The 21995-nt window shown below is 32.7% G+C and overlaps 1 protein-coding gene across 8 annotated transcripts in view; it reads right to left on the reverse strand.

The window, feature by feature from the left end:
* ADGRL3 (adhesion G protein-coupled receptor L3) overlaps window positions 1–21995 on the reverse strand; it is an 854829-nt gene that overhangs the window by 560856 nt on the left and 271978 nt on the right. For 7 of the 8 annotated variants that reach the window (XM_078001870.1, XM_078001869.1, XM_078001868.1 and 4 more), the window contains exon 3: window positions 6601–6828. In XM_078001870.1, the coding sequence (XP_077857996.1) occupies window positions 6601–6655 (55 nt within the window). In that variant the 5' untranslated portion in view covers window positions 6656–6828. 8 annotated transcript variants of the gene reach the window in all.

Below are 21995 nucleotides of genomic sequence, written 5' to 3' on the forward strand. Positions count from 1 at the left end.
GGGGGTTGAAGAATTTGAAGTGATGAAGGTAGAAAAATGGTGCACAATTCAACATAAAATACCTGAGAATTTAAGTGGGTAAATCCAGGCAAATGGCCTCCCAGAAAATCTGAAACGTTCCCCACACAAAAAAATGAAAAATGATTGAAGTTAAGAATATCCTAAGTACTCTGATTTGATCATTATACATTGTATGCATGTATCAAAATACCATATGTACCCCCATAAACATGTACAAATGTTTTGTATTAATAAAAAATTACTTTTTACTAATAACAATATTTGAAATTTTTACTTAAAATTAAAATTTTAAAAATAAATAAAAATTTAAAAGCTATTCTTAGAAAAAAGTCTAAAAAACTCTTAAAACTAAATGTCTTCTAATGATATCCTACTGTCTTTTCAAAAAAGATATTTTTATAAAGAATGCTCATAATTTGACAATATAAAGAAAAATAACCCATTTATAAACCCAATTATACTGAGGATTCAAGTAAATAGTAATCCAAAGAATAAGAAAACAATGATTTTATATTGTATATTCAAATATTTTTAAATTTGTTCAACATTAAATATAAAACAACAATCCTATTGCAGTCAGAGTCCACCGCAGAACAAGAAATATAAAAATGTGATAAATTACAAGCACCTCAAATAGTCACAATACATAAAATTTCAATATAGGAAAATGCTATTTTACTCCAAATATGTACATGTCACTCATAGATTATTACTACAATTAAATGCATATGTAACATCTTTTGCAAGTACAAAAGTAAAAAAAAAAAAAAAAAAAATTATTTTCCAGCTGCCAAACTGCATTTGGGAAAGTTTCTAAACAAATTCTTACACATAAAGTAAAGCTATCAGCCATGCATGTTTGTAGCTTACATTGTGATACTAGCGATTGTGTAGTTAGCTTACAAAATACATATTTTAAAACTCAGTAGCCACTGGCTAATGTGGATGGTGTTGGATGTGTTAGCAGTAACCTCATATATCATTACTCTGACACGGATTTTTCTGTATAATGTATTTGACCATAAACATAGTTATATTACTGCAGATATTACAAATTACCTAGGCTGGCAAGCGTTATAAACATTTCAAGGATGATTAATTTCTAAAAATAACCAAGTTAAGCAGAGCTTAGAAGTCAACCTGACTCTTTCAGAACTAATAAAACACATCTTCATAGAAAGAATTATATGATAAAATGCTACGTAGTTAAATTTAATTTTGTACTTTTTCAAGTTTCATATCTTATTAGAAGTTACAAAATATACGAGTATTATCTTAAATCATTGACATCAGAATCATAATTGTAAACACAGATTAACAATAAGGTGAAAATTACATAAAAACAAATATGCATCTGATCATTCTTTTATCCCTACTAAGAACTGTTTATTATAAGTCATTTCTTGCACATGATGAAATGTAGGCTAACCAGTAAAGTCCCTGAATATATAAATACAGATGCAACTTTAGCAATAGAATTGCAGAAAAAAAGCATGCATAAGGTGGTTCTAGAAGATTTTTTTTATATTGTATTTTTCTTTTTCTGTGAAGACGCTGTAAAACATACTGCTCGCCGTTATTCCTAGTTTAAGTGCCAACGATCCTGCTTTCTACCTCTTCAACTATGATTCAGTCTTTACAAGTAAGGTTCAAATAAGCTGAGGTGTACTTGAAATATTTGAGCACCACAATCACCTTCTGAGCTCCCGGTCAGCTGGGGCTTGGGTGTAGTAACCTCCCAGGAACAGATCTCCCAGCCCAAGGTCCCACATTGGACCTTGATGTTTCTTTACTGCCAATCAAAATGAGCCCCAGGTTATTACTGGGTTCTTGCTCTCCAATTTCCTTATTTTTTCCTTGCTCCCAACCACATCAATAGAAAAACAACAAAAAGAATCCTTTATCTTCATGCAACACTACAGTAGTGCACAGCAAAGAACTGGCCATCTGCTTCAGCTGCTCCTCTTTACTTCTGCCAGGTCTCATTGCATTATAGATAAGGATTTTATGGCTCTACAGGAAGGGAACACAGTCATGGAAAACAGAAAAAGAGAAATACAGAAGTACACAGAGACACGGAATATGGACAGATAAACATAGAAGCAGGGACATCTCCCAATTTAAATTGTACATATTTATACGATATTGAGGTACTTGTTTTGTTTTCCTATATAAAACATTGACCGGACTATTTAGAGCAAATGGGGATTATTCAATTAACATAAACATTATCAGAATTAATTATTTAGCTTAGTTTTTAATTTTGTCCATGTAGAGATTATGCAAAAATATAACCCTAGCAATTATATATAACCAATTAAAATAGTAATTTAAACATTCCTACATAGTGAGAATAATTTGGTTTAGATATTAGTAATATTGATAATAATTTTGTTTAGATACTAGTATTTAGAAATGTTTGGCAAAACATAAATATTGAGGTTTGAATAGAAAAAGATTTATTTCCATTCTCAGGGTTAGAATAACAGTAATTATTTATTTTCCTTACCTTGCTCAGGGATTTACCTCTATTTCAAGGTAAGAAAGGAGTAGGGAAAAAAATGAAAGGTTTATCAAATGCCAAAGCACCATGTTAGAAGTTATACATATATAATTACATCCATTTCTTAAAATAGCTCTGCAAGGAATACATGTTCATTTTTACAGATGAAAATTATATTAAGCTACACATTTTTAGGTTACTGTAAGCTCGCTGAGGGAAGAAATACAAGTCTTTTGTTCACTATCCTGTCTTTAGCATCTAGCAGTTTTCTGGCTTGTAGTGGGTAAATTAATTATATTTATTAACCAGTTGACAGATAAAGAGGATTACAGAGCCAGTAGGTGGCAGAGCTGGAATTTCATCTCTGGTCTGTCAGGCTTCAGAACCACAGTCTGTCTGTCCCAAGAACATGGAAGAGGCAGATGGTCAATGTTTCTGCCTCACCTGCTCCCAAGTGACCAGGAGGGTTGAGACGAGATTCTATGTAAAGAGGAACGGCCTTGATAGGAATTGGATATCTACTGCCAACAAGAGCAGAGCTCAAAAGCCAAGTCCTTGATTTTAAATTCCCTCTGTGTCACTTAATAGCTATGTGACCTCAATTTACTTTATCACTGTGTACCTCAATGTCTTTATCTGTAAAGATGGTGATGATAATAATAATAACAAATAATAAAAAAACCTATGCAATTATAGTGAATATTAAGTGAACTAAAACATCTAAAGTTTATGGCCATAAAATCAGTAGTCATCATTACCATTTTCTCTGAAGAAAGGGATAGCAATTCAGATCATTACTCAGAAGAATTAATTCCCAATGATCAAGAGGGCAAAATATCCTGACATCTTAGCAGTAGGCAAGGAGACATCAGCAGAGGATATGTTGGAAACAAAAGTACTTCTATAACTATGACATACATTTTAACTCAGTCATCTAAGGTTTCAAGTTATGCAGTATTCTCTTAAGCCAGGATTGATGGGGACTCTAAAAATTCCTATCCTATTATATTTCAGCACTTGATCAAAGGTGTATTTTTCTATTTATGAGCAAGTTAGGTTCCAAAAGGCTGCTTATAAAGCCCTTCATTCACAAGTCAGAAGTGGTATCACAAAGGCAAAAGAAAAAGCCTTCTTAAAGAAGGAAGACAAAACCGACTTGTATTTTCTCAGGTGCAAAGTTTTAAAATAAAGGATAAAGTTTATCAGAAAAAAGATTCTCTATTGTTTTGTCCTCTATAGTTCAAAACTCAAGATAATATTGAATAGTCCACATAAAATGGAAATGATTATTTTTTTGGCCCAGAGTATTTTACATATCAGATCAGTCTTTTATGTGTCCTATCATTATACTAGGGGTTGATTTAATACTTCTAAAAGTTACTTGGAGGTATTCTCTCTCTCTCTCTCTCTCTCTCTCTCTTCCTCTGTGTGTGTGTGTGTGTGTGTTTTCAATGCAGATTATCAGTCCCCAAACCAAGACCTAAGACCCAAGGCTCAGCCACATTTAGGGGTCCACTGAAATACATAGTATGTGTCAGTTTTAGGGACCAGGCATTTTAGTTCTGAAAAAGGAATCTTCCTTGCAACGTCTGTTTCTGCTATTTTTAACCTAATTTTCTCTAACAAGGGTAATTTTAGTTTGATCTTTTAAATATGAATTGTGTGTGTGTAAATATATATGTAGATATTTTTCTTTTTTCCTTAGTATCAACATTAAATAAATCAGCTCTTATGGCTAGCTAATTCCTGGTTGTTATAATTTACTGGAACAAAAATTAACTGGAGGGATAGATTGTATGATGAAGGAAATTTACATGTTCAAGCACTAAATATTTTCTGTGCACTGTGCTGTATTATTTACATATGCTATTTATTTTATTCTCAAAATAACATTATAAGGGAGGTATTTTTATAACATAAAAAGTCTAATTTAAATCACCTTTACATATATTGATACTTAGAAAAACATTGTTTCAAGTAACGTAATTATATTTATTTTCCCACATCACAAAATGTTATATGTGCCCATGCAGAGAACGTGAATGTATCCGTATATGAATTAAGAAAATATTTTGATATTTTAGACAAGTTTGCTTAAAACAAGATGGTTGAATAAGTAGGATACTCCCATTTTACAAACATCTCTACCTTATAATAGAGTGGATTATCAGAACTAAATATGTTGCATCCAGGGAACTTTAGAGGAAAACTTCAAAAGAAGTTATTTTACCCAGTATTTAGAATGACAGCAAAATGCAATTCATGTTAAAACTTAAGAACACAGGCCAGATTCAGAATTGCATCACTGATGAACTACAATGAGTTTCTGTAGTCAATTAAAAACCAAAAGTGAGCTAAAGAGGCTAAAAATTCATTTCAGCTGCTTGCTACACTATATAAATTCTGAGACCTCCTAAGCAGTGGCAAATACAGCTGTGTCCTTTTTTCTTTGCTATAATTATCATCAACATATGAGAGAGCGACTATATTACAACATTTTCATCTTAGGGAAAAAAATCAATGATAATTAGCCAAAAACATTAAATTGTGTAAGAGGAACTTACATATAGACTTTAATTTACCAGGTTTGAGAGAGATTCAGTGAATATTACACTAAGTTGTACAGAATATAAATGTCTCGCTTATATATTAATTAATGTGATATATTTTATAAAATTTGCAAAGGTACGTCATTTCTAATCTATCATATTTGTTATAATTACAAAGATGTCTAAATGAACATTAAGTATACATGTCTATTAAGTATATTAGCATGTTTCCATAAAATCATCTTTCTTTAAAAAGTGAAAATAGACATTAATATTATTATTATTTATTTATTTATTTATTTATTTTGACGGAGTCTCGCTCTGTCGCCCAGGCTGGAGTGCAGTGGCACGATCTCGGCTCACTGCAAGCTTCCCATCTCTGGTTTACTCCATTCTCCTGCCTCAGCCTTCCCAGTAGCTGGGACTACAGGCGCCCGCCACCGCACTTGGCTACTTTTTTTTTGTATTTTTAGTAGAGACGGGGTTTCACCATGTTAGCCAGGATGGTCTCGATATCCTGACCTCGTGATCTGCCCGCCTCGGCCTCCTAAAGTGCTGGGATTACAGACCTGAGCCACCGTGCCTGACCGTTCTTTTGTTTTTTGTTTTTTGTTTTTTTATTTGTGTTTCTGCATTACAAGGTATAGTACAAAAATAATTTCCCTTTATTGAGAGATTATAGTTTGTGTTCTGTATATTAAAGATTGTGCAGAATAGTAAATACTCAGAGAAAAAATAATTACTTGGTTGTGTAAAGCAGATACTTTTGAATAAGTAGGATTTTACTTTTGGAGTTTTCTTTCAAATGCCCAAATTTACTACATTAAAAATGTTTTTTTTAAGTATGAAACTATGCAAGCCAAAAAAATCACAATAAATGAGATAATTAATAATTCAGCTGATTTTCCAAAAGTGTGGTAAAGTCTAAAAATAAAATGCAAGTGTTCTTTTTAAAAAGCCTTTTGGTTTTAAATACATTTCAATAGGCACTTTAAGAAATGCAACTGAAAACTCATAACTATTTCAGCTTCAAATACACATTACGGGCTGGGCGTGGTGGCTCACGCCTGTAATCCCAGCACTTTGGGAGGCCAAAGCGGGCAGATCACGAGGTCAGGAGATGGAGACCATCCTGGCTAACACGGTGAAACCCCGTCTCTACTAAAAATACAAAAACAAAATTAGCCAGGTGTGGTGGTGGGCGCCTGTAGTCCCAGCTATTCAGGAGGCTGAGGCAGGAGAATGGTGTGAACCCGGGAGGTGGAGCTTGCAGTGAGCCGAGATTGTGCCACTGCACTCGAGCCTGGGTGGCAGTGTGAGACTCCGATTCAAAAAAAATAAAAAAATAAAAAATAAATAAAAATAAATACATAAATACACATTATGTTCTTTTATTTTAACTTACTCATACTAACATATGGTAAGGAAAAACTACAAAGTAATCTCAGAGCAAAGATCCTAAGGAAGTGTCTAGTATGAATAAGTGAGAAAACGTTAAGCATTACACAAAAATCTGAAAAATCTTACCATGAATTATTGGAGCTAAAAGCATCATGAAAATTAGTAGCTGCGATGGCCACATGGCTGTCCACTCAGGTATGGAGTATTCCTCAAGAATGACTGTTCAAATGTGAAACAAAATACGTATATTTCTAGTTCCTCTTCTGTATTCCGAAACTGATGAAGTTTCTTTAAATTAAAAATAAAAAGAATAATTCTTCCGAAACAGAAACACCAATATCCCAAATCTGAAACCTGCAAAAAAGAAAAAAGAAAAAAAAAAAAAGGGAGGGGTTATTGTATAAAATAAGTAAGTAATCCAAAGACATTATTTATACAATGCATATATTACCATCATGTTTATATCCTGGCCTCAGATCTTAGTGAAATGAACAATTCAGTCTCTACTGAACAAATTAACTTAAATATAATGATTTTTATTTTATTTGATTTGATTTTTGAGATGGAGTCTTGCTCTGTTACCCAGGCTGGAGTGCAGTGCCGCGATCTAGGCTCACTGCAAGCTCCGCCTCCCGAGTTCACGCCATTCTCCTGCCTCAGGCTCCTGAGTAGCTGGGACTACAGGCGCCCGCCACCACGCTCGGCTAATATTTTGTATGTTTTTAGTAAAAGACTGAGTTTCACCGTGTTAGCCAGGATGGCCTCTATCTCCTGACCTTGTGATCCGCCCGCCTCGGCCTCCCAAAGTGCTGGGATGACAGGCCCGAGCCACTGCGCCCGGCCTTTTGTGGGGTGTGTGTGTGTGTGTGTGTGTGTGTGTGTGTGTCTGTGAGATGGAGTTTCGCTCTTTTTGCCCAGGCTGGAGCGCAATGGCGAGATCTCGGCTCACCATAACCTCAGCCTCCCGGGTTCAAGCGATTCCCCTGCCTCAGCCTCCTGAGTAGCTCCACCCCGGCTAATTTTGTATTTTTAGCAGAGGCAGGGTTTCTCCATGTTGGTCAGGCTGGTCTTGAACTCCCAGTCTCAGGTGATCCACCCACTTCGGTCTCCCAAAGTGCTGAGATTATAGGAGTGAGCCACCGCGCCTGACTAAATATATATACATATATATATATATATATATATATATATATATATATATGGATTTAGGGCTTACTTTGTGTAAGCTTTTACCACAGTATAATTTCACCAACATTAGAACAGTAAAATATTTCATTCATCATTGTTACCATAAATAAGTTTAAAAGAAAAGTTAAATATATGAGTCTTACTTTCATCTCAGGCTGCAATATTCATTCAGAAATTATTCTACATATTAACTACATTACTTTTCTAAACATCTCCGTAAATCTGTGAACATCATGGATTTATGTTTACAAAAGATGCTACTCTTTTTGTTTGAATGTCAAAAGCTTCAGTACTGAAAATCAAGGCAAAGTATTACCTCAATCACAATGTATGATGATTAAAAATAGATTATTATGCCTAAAATTTCATTTTCATTTAAGTTTCATTTATGTTATTCTAAATAGCTTATTTTAAACAGTAAGCATATAGATACAAACTACATTAAAATGCAGTTTTAACATAATTCATTCAACAGAGGTTAATTGAATGCTCACTAAAATACAAAGCAGTGGTCCAGAAACATGGAATAGAATATTGAAGAAAACATGAAACCTATTCCCCAGGATTGTACAATTCAAGATGAGGAATCTTGCTGAGAGGTGTCAAACATTAATAACTTTACGCACTGAAAAAGAAACTTTATTGAACCAAAGTAGTGTAGTTGCCTCCTCTTAAAGTCTTCACAGATTTATCTTAGGAAATCAAAATACTAAGGGAACATGATTCAAATCCTGAAGACACCGTCTTTTACAGTCAGCACCTGTCAAACTGATCAATCAAGCACAAATTGGGCCGGCCTTCCTTCCTTCCTTCCTTCCTTCCTTCCTTCCTTCCTTCCTTCCTTCCTTCGTTCCTTCCTTCGTTCCTTCCTTCGTTCCTTCCTTCCTTCCTTCCTTCCTTCGTTCCTTCCTTCGTTCCTTCCTTCCTTCCTTCCTTCCTTCCTTCCTTCGTTCCTTCGTTCCTTCCTTCCTTCCTTCCTTCGTTCCTTCCTTCCTTCCTTCGTTCCTTCCTTCCTTCCTTCCTTCCTTCCTTCCTTCCTTCCTTCCTTCCTTCCCTCCTTCCTTCCTTTTTTCTTTCATTCTTTCTTTCTTTTTTTTTTTCTTTGTCCTGGAGATTGATACATATTTTCAATAATTTCGGACTTTTAGAATTAAATTTTAAAATCTTCTGAAAAGGGATATTCAAAATTGTTTACTGAGGAAAGTATTAATATGCTTCATTCTGTCAAAATAAAAACCAAAGTCTTTAACAAAAGGCAAAATTACACAAATTAATCGGATGTTTTGATATTGTTATTTACGGCATGGTAGTTGAGAGCACAGATTCTGGAGCCAGACAACCTGATCTCAACTACTGTTCTACTACGTTGGGCAAGTCATTTAACTACATAGCATCTCAATTTTCCTGTTGACGGTCATTTACTATAGCATCTCCATTTTTCTATCTATGTAATGGGTAGGGTGATATTACTTAATTTATATGGTTCTATGAACATTAAATGAGTTAAAATTTGTAATTTTTAATTACATAAAATACAGAATAATAGCCAAGAACAGTGCTGGCATGTGGTAGGTGCTATACCATTGGCAATTATTTTGTCCTACTCATCCTTTCAATGTGAATCCATAAGAAGCAAGATCATTTGATAATTTAAAAAATTTTTATTTATTACTATTGTATACATAGGCTCCTACAGTACTAAATATGGACACAATAGATATAAAGAGTTTTCTCTTCAATTTCATTGATATTATGGGAAACAAAGCTCATTCTAGATAATCTCATAACATTTTACCTTTACAAACAGAGAAAGTATTGACAAGAAATTAAATATGTGACTGAGATAAAACAGAGACTAAGTGAAAAGGAATCATGCACAACATTTTCATTTTGTTTTCTCTTACGCAACTCTGACTCACAAGAAAACCTGAAAATCCATTCTCAAATGTCATAAGTGTATAACTCACAAAAGAAATTTTGAAAGCAATTGCTAATTTAAAATTACATTATTTAACATGCACAAAATAACTGACAGCTACTTGAAGAGGGATATTTAAGTTGACAGATAATTGACAGATTCATGAACAAGATCACAATGCTCTATCCTAGCAAACCTCAACATTCTATTTCTGTGTCTTTTTTGCCTTCCTCTGTGACCATGGAGTATACAAGAGTCAAAAGTTATCAGGAGATATATGTATACACACATACACATATAAACGCATACACACAAATAGAAGATAAATATATATATAGCATTTCATTACTAGAAGAAATTATGAGCTGTCATCTAGATGAATTATTTATTCATTCTCTCAAACACATAATACTAAATTTCTACCACAGTAGATTTTACAGAAAATGCAAATCAGTAGAACAGTTTTTCTCACAACCCATACTGTAGTGGGGGAAAAAAAAACCCAAAAACAGGATACAGTAAAGTAAATGAAGTCACAAGATAGAGAAGAATTAATCTTCCTTTAAGTACTTACCACATTTTACACACTGTGCTAGATATTACACAAATTTCCTAATATAATTATTCATACAAATATATAAAGCAGATAACATTGTTCCATGTTTACTGAGAAGGAAAATCAGACATGTTATGTGTCTAGAATTTCAAGCCAAATTGACTTCAACATTAGTGCTCTTTCCTCTATGGCACAAATAAACAAGAAAATAAATGAAAATAATTAGGAACATTAATTGTGCAAAGGAAGGGTACAACATGGGATTTCCAAAGAAGACTTAGGCCTTGCTTAAATGAAACATTATTTGATTGTGAAGAGTGGAGAACCCGGAACAGCATAGATGCAAGAGGCAGGCAGGAAAGCACTCGGAGAAGAGAGGACAAAGAACACACAAAGGGTGGTGCTTTTCAGGACACCACCCTAATTACAGTGCCGCATCTGTCGGAGGAGGAGAGAAAATTATTTCCATAGTGAAGGATGAGTATTACTATTGTTAACTTTGGCTTCAATAACAACCAGAATCATTTATTTCATATGATACCTATTTTACAATGTTGAAACAATGGTTGAAAGTTATTTTATAGAAAGAATAAGGAAGTACATACCTATTAGTTATTAATAATGATTTCTTTTAAGGTATTGCAGCAGGACAAAGAGCCATCTCTACTCAGACATTTGACATTTGATTTAGGCATAGGGATTTGTTTTCATAATTATAATGTAATGGAAATGGAATTTATAAGAATAAAAACTATTGTTTGAGGAGGGTCACATGTTCTCCCACTCCAGCCTCACCACTTGCCTCTCTCTTACTCACAACTCCAATACTGTGCTAATTAGGGGACATATATAATAAACTTGCAATAATTATACAATATAAGTTTTAATAGCTACAGAAATATATATTTAATAGCTACAGAAATATATTTCTCATAACCTACAGAAATATGTATCACCACTCTGAATTATAGTAGTTTTTTAAAAGAAAACTTTTTATGATTTTTCCATTGAAATGTTGTCATTAACTTCACCAAACAAATTTCTTTTCTTATAAAAATCTTGGTGGTTATCTGTCTTCAAACAAAACTAAGTTCACTGTTCTTCACAGTATCTAGAATTTAAAAGTGAAGTTGATTAAAATGACCTAATTCACATCATTCATGTTTAGGTTTAGAATTTTAAAGTTGTGTTATTTGATACTAGTTCCACTGAAAGTTAGAAAAGAATATAGTATGGAAAGAAATTCTACAAAAAGCTTAAATAACTAAAGTCTTCCCTCATTAACTACTTGGAAACTTCCTTATTTATTAACTATGCTACTTTTTATTCAAATCTAACACAACTATACTCTAAAAGAAATTGAATTTTTTTTGTTATTCCTTTCAACAAAAGTAAGTCTTCTAAATGGGAGACATTGATTTTACTTTCTGGAAACTTTCATCTTGCATTCTAGTGTCATAATTGTTTCCCCAGTTTAATTTTTTAGTATTATTTTCTTTTCAAATCATGCTAAAAATTTATATTTCTATCTTATATTAGCTTCCTTTCTATACATCAAACAGAGGTTAACATTACAGTCTCAAAACTGCTTATCTTGGGAATGTGTTAGCTACTCTTAAATCACATTTCTGTAAGATAATTTACTCTCAAACATTCCCCAAAGTATACTGCATATTATTGTACCTTTCCCATCATAATACCATGGACAAGAAACTATATTTTCTTTATAAATGTTTAAATTTCCCCAACTCTTAACTTTTCACTTGTTATACATTCTAACTACAAATTCTACTTCAATATTGACTTTACAGATTTTTATTAATCCATACCTTATTTTGCGTATTTACTTGTATTTGTCATATACTTTTTGGAGGTCATTATTTTCTGACATGTTTGGCACATACAAAATATAAAAAATGCCATTTGGCATTATTATAATGGTGAATTGGTATATAGCCTAATTTCTAATTGCAATACAGGAGTTTCCCATGTTTTGTTTTGTTTTGTTTTGTTTCCTTGTTCCATAGAGGGAAATCATAGCTATGACCTTACAATTTTAGGAGCGTTCAGAATTATCACTTGGGTGTTGTCTATATTCTTCCAGGGTTAGTATACGGACTTTAAAATTTGAAAAATTTAAAACCATTTTTATTTAAAAATCAAAACAAGCCATCTCCATAAATTACCTTTTTAATGATATAAAATTAATTTACAGCAACGTGGTATAAAATTGTATCTAAGGTATAATTTGGCACCTTGATAAAATGGTAAAAATAATATGACATTGACATATGAAGAAAAGAAATAAGGGTAGGCATGGTGTCTCCTGCCTGTAATCCCAACACTTTGAGATACCAGGGTGGGAGGATTGCTTGAGGCCAGGTGTTCAAGATCAGGCTGGTCAACAAAGCAACACCCTGTGTCTACAAAAAATAGTAAAAAAGAAGTGATACAATTAACTCAGGGGAAAAGAGTAGGACAGCGAGAAGAAAAATTACCTGACTATAACACAGGTTCTTTCCATCACCATCCTAGCAAATGTTAATATATTTGGTATGATCATCATTGGGCAAAAGCAAAATGGGTTTTAAAGGAGTTTGAACTCAGTAAAATATATTATGTTTTGTAAATTTTAGCTATAATTTACAATGTCTGAAACCTACACATATGCTTCTCCTTTAAGGTTTTCTTGTTTTCTTGAAAAATTATATGTATTGTTTCTCAATTTACAGAATGCATGTGAATATACTATGGAACTGTAAAGCATCATTAGTTTGGGTCCTCACATTATTCATAGAGTTTCTCCGAAAATTTGACTCTGAAAACCAAGGCACTTACAGTAAGATTCAAGGATCTTTTTTTTTTCAATATTTAGGGGGTCAAATAACCTTGTATTAAATAAGTATGAAGAAAGCATTTAACCATTGAGTTTAGTTAGCAGCAACAATGAGTTAAATGAATACTTTCTTAAATAGTGCTAACTCCCTTTGGAAATTCATAGAGGACAAACTTTCAATCACCTTCTTCAATATTTTCAAGAAACATTTAATTCAACAAATTTACATGTGTGTTTCTTTGTTAATTTATTACAAGTATGCACTGTGTTTGGTCATGGGGATGTGTTAAGATATACAAGGCATAATTCCTGCATTAAAGAAGGAGGAGGAAGAACCAATGAAAGAGAAGGAAACAATAAGGAAGAGAAGGAAACAATGAGGAAGATAAGGAAGATGAAATAATGTAGTAAATACAAGTGGTAAAATATAAATCCAAATTTGATAAAGAAGAAGAGTTGAAAAAAACAGAGGAGATAACACACCTTGAAAGATCTGGAAGACCTGTGAGAGTGGTAATTGTGCTATAATTTGAAGAATGGCTAAGATCTCACTCAACAGTAGGTGGAGGAAGAACGTTTTGGATTAAGAGTTGCTATGGTAAAGGTAAAGAGGTGGTAAAAGGCAGCGTGTTGCAGAACTGCAAGTCATCTGGTTTCTCAGGAAGAAGTGAGGAGCCATAGAAAGTAATAGGAAGGATCTATTAGGGTGGAATAGGAAATATTTTGAAGACTATACTAAGGAATATAAATTCAATTTGATTGGTTTCAAATCATGAAATTTATAACAGTTAAAGACACAAAATATATCAACACAACACATATAAATTATCTCAAGTATTGTCTTTTAAGAATGGGAGTAAATATTTATAGCAAATATATCCCCAAAACTGTTGTAGTCTTCTACATTGCTCCTAAATATTCAAACATTTTGTTGCAAATTCAATTTTTTAAATGATCTTTGGTTTGATATGAGGAGCCTGAGTCAATAGAAGTGTTAAATGAATCGTTATATTAATAAACTATTATTTAGAGAGTGACATCACAGAAAAAATGCAGTTTTTGCATTTTTTAGTATAATATTTTTGTCACAGTCCCAAATTTGCATAACACTGTTTAGCAGTCATTATGCTATTTGAGATCAAATATTGATTCCAGATAATTACAGCACTTTTAGATAGAATGGTATTGTTCTGCAACTGGCAGCAATGACTTATCTGGATAGATGTATATTTTATAACATATTCAAGTCAAACACAACTTGGAAGAAATTTCATCTATAGTAAATATGTATTTACCTTGACCTAGAACTGAATGTAGCCATATTTTCCTAGTCCTTCATATCTGCACACATTTTTTTAAAAAAACTAAGCTACTGTTTTCAAGTATAAAACATCAAAAAATCTGGGCCATGAGGAGCAGCATGAATAGAGGACATAATATGAGCTTTGGAGTGTGAAAAGGACAGTTTTAAGTTCTTTCTCTTTGAGTTGTGAGCTGTATGACATAAGCAGATTATTTAAATTTTCTATACCCTAATGTTCACATCTGAATTTTATACTTATTTTACCAGGTGGTTTAAGGCTTAAATAAAGGTAATATATATAAGAAGCTATAAAGTTTCCTGGCAAGAGTAGGTATTCAATCAATGAGAAAAATTCTTGTTCTCATTTAGTGAAGGATTTATATTTAAAAGTGGGGTTATAAATGGTAAATTAGATTGCCTTTAGTGGTAAGCGGGATAGAAGAACATTCAATAAAAGATTGTGAGTGGTCAAGTAGAAAAGGGGATAGAATCAGAAGGTCCATTGTAAATACCATGCTTTTAGAAGATTAAATTGGTCACAGTATATAGGAGAAAATGGAGAGAAAAGAAAAATACTTTAGGCAATCAGTGTCAGTAACAATATTTGCCAGAGTTAGTATGGTGGGAGTTCACAATGACCTATAAGTCCAGCATGTGATTTAAATTAATATACTATTTAAAGAATGTTAAGTCAACAATTTTTGAAATTGTAGAAATATCACTGTTATGTCTTGTCAGTGTGGAAGTAAACATAAGTCATGAGGGAAAACAGAAGGGAAAAAACATAGGATAGGCACAGAAGATACAGTAAAAAGTTGAATCAAATTGGGAGTAGGGAGCGTAGTTCAGGTATAAAGTGACACTTCCACTACAACTTTGAGTCATGACTCCATTCTTCCCTCATTTCTTCTCTGCAATCCCCTACATAAGTTTCAGAGAGATCAGAGCAAGAAAGACTTATTTCTCTTCAGTGAATTTTATGGTTAACCTTAATTTTAAGGTTACCTAAAACATGTTTCAAGCAATTAGATGCTAAATCTCAGCACATCATCTGAAACACTGGCAAATAATATTTATTTTTTTATTGCTGAAGTAAAAAAGGCACATCTCCTTACAATTATATTTTAAATATTATAACTTGATGCTAAGTTAGAAGACAAATAATATCTCTAGGGTAATTTTAATAAGAAACTTTTCTAGCATAAAATTTCATTTAATTGTCTCTCAGTGTTGTGATTTAAGAAATGTCTGTTAATTTATAATATATAAATTATTATAAATTTATATTTAATGAACATTGCAATTTTTTGGCTGTAGGGCAGCACATCTATTATCCAGGAAACAGATTAATGCTTGACACAGGATCACTTTCTTATGAAGTGCCCTTGAGTTAACATCTTTTCTGAGATCCCATAAAGCATTTGATTGGAGAACATATCCAATAGGCTTTGATAATATTTGTCTATATTGATATGTTCAACTGGAAATAAAATCAGTGAGTTTTAAACTAAAGGTATATATAAATAATTATGTTAAAATCAATTAATTTGGAAAACACTTGCTTGACTACCCAATAATTAAAAGCAAAAAATGGATCTCATGTTCTTTCTATATGTACAATTGGTAAAATAGAACCTTTGCTCTTTAAAAATAAAATCACTCATAAAATCTCAAATATTCATGATAATTAGTTGTGAAAAACAAGTCTAAATGAACATAGCTATAATTTTAAAATATATTCAAAAAAATTAACAACTATTTACAATATGTCATTTATGATAACAATCAAGGATTGATTTTTATGATTCCAAGTCTAGTAGAAATCAGGAAGGGCAAGTAAGTTACACTTAAAACATTCAGAACATAATAGGTGTCTATCTGAAAGTAAATAAATCCATTTCAAACAGGAATGTATGAATTTATTCCAAAATCTACAGAGAACCAAGAAAAATAATCATCTTCCTCATAGTAACTACTAACATTTATTAAGCCCTTAATATGCCAAACACTGTTCTGAAAGCCTCCCATGTATTAACTCATTTAATTACTTCTAACTATGAACATTATTGTTAATCGTATAATAACTCCATAAGAAAGGGGCTATTTTATTCCTAATTGGTAAATGAGGAAACCAAGGGATGGAGAGTTAAAGAACTTGTTGAGGCCACATAGTTAAAATTAATCAAGCCCAGATTTGCATCTAAGCAGTCTAGACCCAAGGGTTGTGTTTTCAGTCTTCAGATTCTACTGCTTCTCATCACTTATACTGACTACAGACTCTGTAGCATATCTTATGTAAAGGAGCTTATGTGAGGAGCTTTCAGCTAGGTGTGATTAGTCTTTAACTTGTGGGATGAACGGAGTGAGTGGAAGACCTAGAATAAACAAACTTTAGCCTGCAAGAATCATGCCATAAACAGAAGACCCTCAATATCTTCACTGAATAATTTTTATCTGGCATTATATATGTCTTTGACACATCTGAAGAGATAGCAATAACCCATTTTACTCATGCATGTATTGGGTAAATGAAGGGCAACATCACAGATTTCTTTAGGAGAGTAACCAAGAATCATGATCTTCCAGGTTCTCAGAAGGCAAGCCATTGCTTTTTAAGTTACAACAAAAGTTGAAAACAATCAGAAAAAAAAAAAAGAAAGGTACTTACCAAATAAAAGTGTTGTTTTCTTTTTTTTTTTTTTTTTTTTTGAGACGGAGTCTTGCTCTGTCGCCCAGGCTGGAGTGCAGTGGCCGGATCTCAGCTCACTGCAAGCTCCGCCTCCCGGGTTTACGCCATTCTCCTGCCTCAGCCTCCCGAGTAGCTGGGACTACAGGCGCCCGCCACGTCGCCCGGCTAGTTTTTTGTATTTTTTTAGTAGAGACGGGGTTTCACCGTGTTAGCCAGGATGGTCTCGATCTCCCGACCTCGTGATCCGCCCGTCTCGGCCTCCCAAAGTGCTGGGATTACAGGCTTGAGCCACCGCGCCCGGCCCATATATCAATATAATTTCAATCAGTAAGAGTATTTAATTCTATTATTAATTTTCCTAAAAAGGGAACTGAGATTATTCTGAATATTACCGAGAATAACCAAATATATTTTCGAAGTTGAATTAGTTGTGACTTTCTCATACTAATTCTAACTCAAAGATGAAACTTGGTATATGATAGGTCAACGTATCCTCAAATGTTTCTAATATTTACTGCATTTTTACTATCTTAGAGCCTTTATGATTAGGATAGACTAATAAGCCTATACCCATGGCAATTGAATAAATAAAATCACCTGAGTAGTTCATGATTGATAATCGTGACAATATATTGTATCTAGTGACAATTTGTGTTATAAATGGAATTCCAGGATTTGATTTAAATATCAAATCAATGTCATCCTTATCCTGTGAAATTCTAAAATCATTATCAATGCAACTGGCACTATAGTCAAGTTTGGTTAAAAAAAATTCCATAGCTGAAAATAATGAGCTTTAAATATCTTCTTAAATAATCCAAATCATATGAAGCTACAGTATGTATTTCAGGGTCTAAACTAGGAAACAATATCTCATTTCTTAACACTGTTTCTCTGACAACAATGACAGTTCCTAAATAACTGACTTAAAAATAATGCTTAGAATAGAGAAGTTGTAAGAATTGAGGTCGTAAAGTCAAATTCATCCTATTCCAACTCCTTCCAGTGGAAAAGGAAAAAATACACATCTACTTACACTTTCTTTGAACACTTTCCAAGACAAAGAGGAATGCAGGGGAAGGTATATCTCATCATGAGCTAGGTTAACATAACATCGTTTCACTGATGTTTGGTTACCATGAGGGTCAGTCCCATGTATCTCTTTCACATGGAAAATTTGAGTTTAAAACCCTTGATATTCACATTTTTTAAAATTTCAATATTTTTTTCAAAAGGGGCTTAAACAGTAATGAGAAAAGATTACTGTAAAATAATGGAAATAAATACATGTATAGCAGAAAAATTAACACATTTAAAATAATTATTTACATAAAAGGATAGCTGTATAATAAGTCTTAAATTGTTCTTGAGATTATGAAAGAAATGTAGTCTCTTGCAACTCACAAAATATCGCAATATAATTTTCCCATATTTCATTATCAGTAGTGTATCAGTAGCAACCAGGCAAGAGAGAAAATACACATGTTTTTGAAATTATCTCATCTCAGTATGGCACACCTAGATGGGTCTCAAATTAAACACCTTTCTTAATGGCCCATTATGGAATATCAGTGCCTAAAATACCCAAAGGGAGGCAGGGACGATTACTGCCAAGGGAGAGTTTCTGAGGTTGTGCTAGATGATGCAGTATCTCTGCTGTAACTTTAGCCTGATTGAGAATTTATTTAAATACATATTTATCATTTTAAAATCAATAGCTAACATAGTAAGTTTACAAAGACATATTTTGAAAATATAAATTCAACAACACATTTTTTTTACAGTAATGGTTTGATAATTTGCATTTATACGTAGCTACCAAATTACGTAATAGGTCATTTTACAAAAGCTAACTTTTAAAACAGATGATTGAGCCACAAAGTATAATCTCCATGGGGAAGAATATAATACTGAAAGTAATTTTAATCCTTGAAGTTCTTCATAATTACACATAATTATTGAATTGTTCAATTTTAAGAACCCTTAAAATAAATACAACTTAGTAGAATAAGATAATAACAATAATAACAGCTTTTTCTGAAGGGTTTTTAATAGGTGCCAACATACTGATAACATTATTTCATTTGATTCTAACTATGGTAATGTTTAATATTTGGCTCCAGCTGGAAATAAAGTAAGGGAACACAGATTGACTGTGATGGAAAATCCATCAGAAACAACCAAGCTGGCAGGTTATTAAAAATATGATATCTAATACCCTTAAGCTAACATTTTATTTAAATCTTCGCAAAATTGACTTCACAGTGACGACCAATAAAGCAGTGATGACCTAACTAAGGAAAGGATTAGATAGAGATATTGACATTCCAAGTTCCAGGATAAGGAAGACTGCTTTGCAGTCAAAAATATCTCCTCAGCTTTTAGGATTTTAATTGGTAGTCAAAATAGAAACTTGGTAGGCAAAATGGAAATAGATCCAACAAATGGAATGGATCCATTTGTTCCACTCATCTCGCTTAGTTAGTCCTATCAGTGTAGAAATTGAACTGGAGCAGCATTAGACAAACTATAAAGCACCCTACCATGTTCTAGGTGTCACTTATCAAAAGGTTGTGAGAAAACAGTAAGTCAAAAAAAACAGGGAATGAGGGGAGAATTTCCAAGTGGTAGGATCTAAGTAGAAAAGGAATCACTGGACTAATTTGGCTAATATCTTTAAATACATGAGCAGAACGTATTTAATGTATTTAAATATATGAGCAGAATATATTATAAGTTAGGTCCTGTTTAGATGCCTATAATTAAAGAACTTTATAACAGAACACATTATACTTAGTCATTAATGTACTCTTACTAACTCATATAGATTATATATTTAAACTCATATAGATTATATAAGTTATACATATAACTAGTTATGATAGCATATAGATTTTAATTATGACATTCATTCATGTATTTATAAAATAAATATTGGAACTCGAAATTTCATAATTTTTTTTTTTTGACGGAGTTTTGCTCTTGCTGCCCAGGCGGGAGTGCAGTGGCATGATCTCGGCTCACAGCAACCATCGCCTCCTGAGTTCAAGCATTATCCTGCCTCAGCCTCCCGAGTAGCTGAGATTACAGGCCTGCGCCACCATGCCCAGCTAATTTGTATTTTTAGTAGACATGGGGTTTCTCCATGTTGGTCAGGGTGGTCTCGAACTCCCGACCTCTGGTGATCTGCCCACCTCGGCCTCCCAAAATGCTGGGATTACAGGAGTGAGCCACTGCGCCAGGCCTATAATTTTCTTTAATAACATAGCACAACAAGAGAATGTCTATGAATCCATAATTCAGTGCTATCATTATTTAATTGCTATGTGTATACATTTTGTATACTTTGGTATATTTTATAGTGGTAAAATCAATGGCACCACAAAGTAAATATGTCAAGCACTTATTTTTAAAATTACACTGAATGACTCCTAAAGATGTCTATACAAATAATATAAATTTTATGATGTAGAGAGATAATTAAATCAATCAAATATAGTATCTTTAACTAAGACAATAGGAAAACTCCAAAGAGGATTTGGTTAGTGGAAAGAACAGCACTTGAAAAAGAATAGCCTCATTAAGAAATGTGAAAGTTATGAAGAGGTAAATACAAAAGTGGACAGACATATCTCACTTAGAGTTCTTTACACTGCATACTCTGGGAGTCTATGCTATTCACAGCACCTCAAATTTGGAAATTTCAATGAACTCATCCCAGTGATTTGAGTCAGATAGTATTATACAAAGTAATTATTTTTATTTCCCATTAGGTTGCAAGATATATTATATAATTATCACCAAGTTACATTTGAGTTAATTTAGGCCAAGCAGCAACCCATTCTAGAGACCATGCACCTGAAATACAGAAAACTTGCAAAATAGCAGCATAAAAGTGACTTTCCAAAACTATGTTGACAAAGACTACTTTTAAATATAAAAGCCTGTAGAAAACTTTTTAATACATTTTTATTTTCTTAATAATTAAAACATTTCCTAAAATGGTTTAAAGGCTCCTATTTTTATTTAAAGATACCACCACTTTGATCCCTGCAAAAAGTCTTTTCTATCTTGGGTAAAACATTTTTGAGTTATGTAGCTTAAAAAATACATTGACGTTTCAGTAAATAAATCATTTCCTTGTTCAGTCTTTTCTCGGCAGAATGGTGATTCACAAGGACAATTCAGGAGCACCTAGGTTCCGGAGTAACCCAAATTGGCAAATTGTACAGAAAGATATATAGTGTCACTGTTTAATACTTGGCTCCAGCTAGAAATAAAGTAAGGGAACACAGATTGACTGTGATGGAAAATCCATCAGAAATAACCAAGCTGGTAGATTATTTAAAATATGATATCTGAATACTTTTAAGCTAATATTTTACTTAAATCTTCTCAAAATTAATTTCACAGTGATGACTGATAAAGCAGATAATTTTTTACAATGAAAAGTGTTGAAGCAACTTGAGATTAAAGCACTGTTTAATTCAACAAGTACATTTGTGCCAATTTTTTGAGAGTTAAAAATTGTGTGAGAGTAATTATAAATCTTTCATTTATCTGTTTTAGAATCAAAGGTTATCTCTGCTTTCTTGTTTTGGCTCTTCTAGCATGTCTGTGATTGTTAAAACAAGACACAGTTTTGACAGCTAACCCCCAAATTATTTTCTTCTTTCTTTTTGGACATTGATTTATTTTTTAGTGATATTTTAGGTGTTTCCTGAAATATCTCAAGACAATAGCATTCAGAAAGAAAACATATTTTTGCTTTTATGAAGATTTATCTTAGTAATTATTTTAAAATGCTATGTATGAAAAATGACAGTCTAATCACAAAGTTTACATCTTTTACTTTTTTTTTCTAAAAATGTTAAAATAAAGGGAAGATCATTACTTTTTTCCGTCAAAGAGTAAGAAGATTATTTAATCAACTAAATAAAATAGTGGCCTCGTGAAAACAGTTCCTTCTTTCTTTTTTCTCCATGGTATATCTTCTTTTATCATTATTAAAATGTATATTCTAATATGTGA

Source organism: Macaca mulatta, chromosome 5 (genome assembly GCF_049350105.2).
Source record: "Macaca mulatta isolate MMU2019108-1 chromosome 5, T2T-MMU8v2.0, whole genome shotgun sequence".
NCBI classification, from domain to species: Eukaryota; Metazoa; Chordata; class Mammalia; order Primates; family Cercopithecidae; genus Macaca; species Macaca mulatta.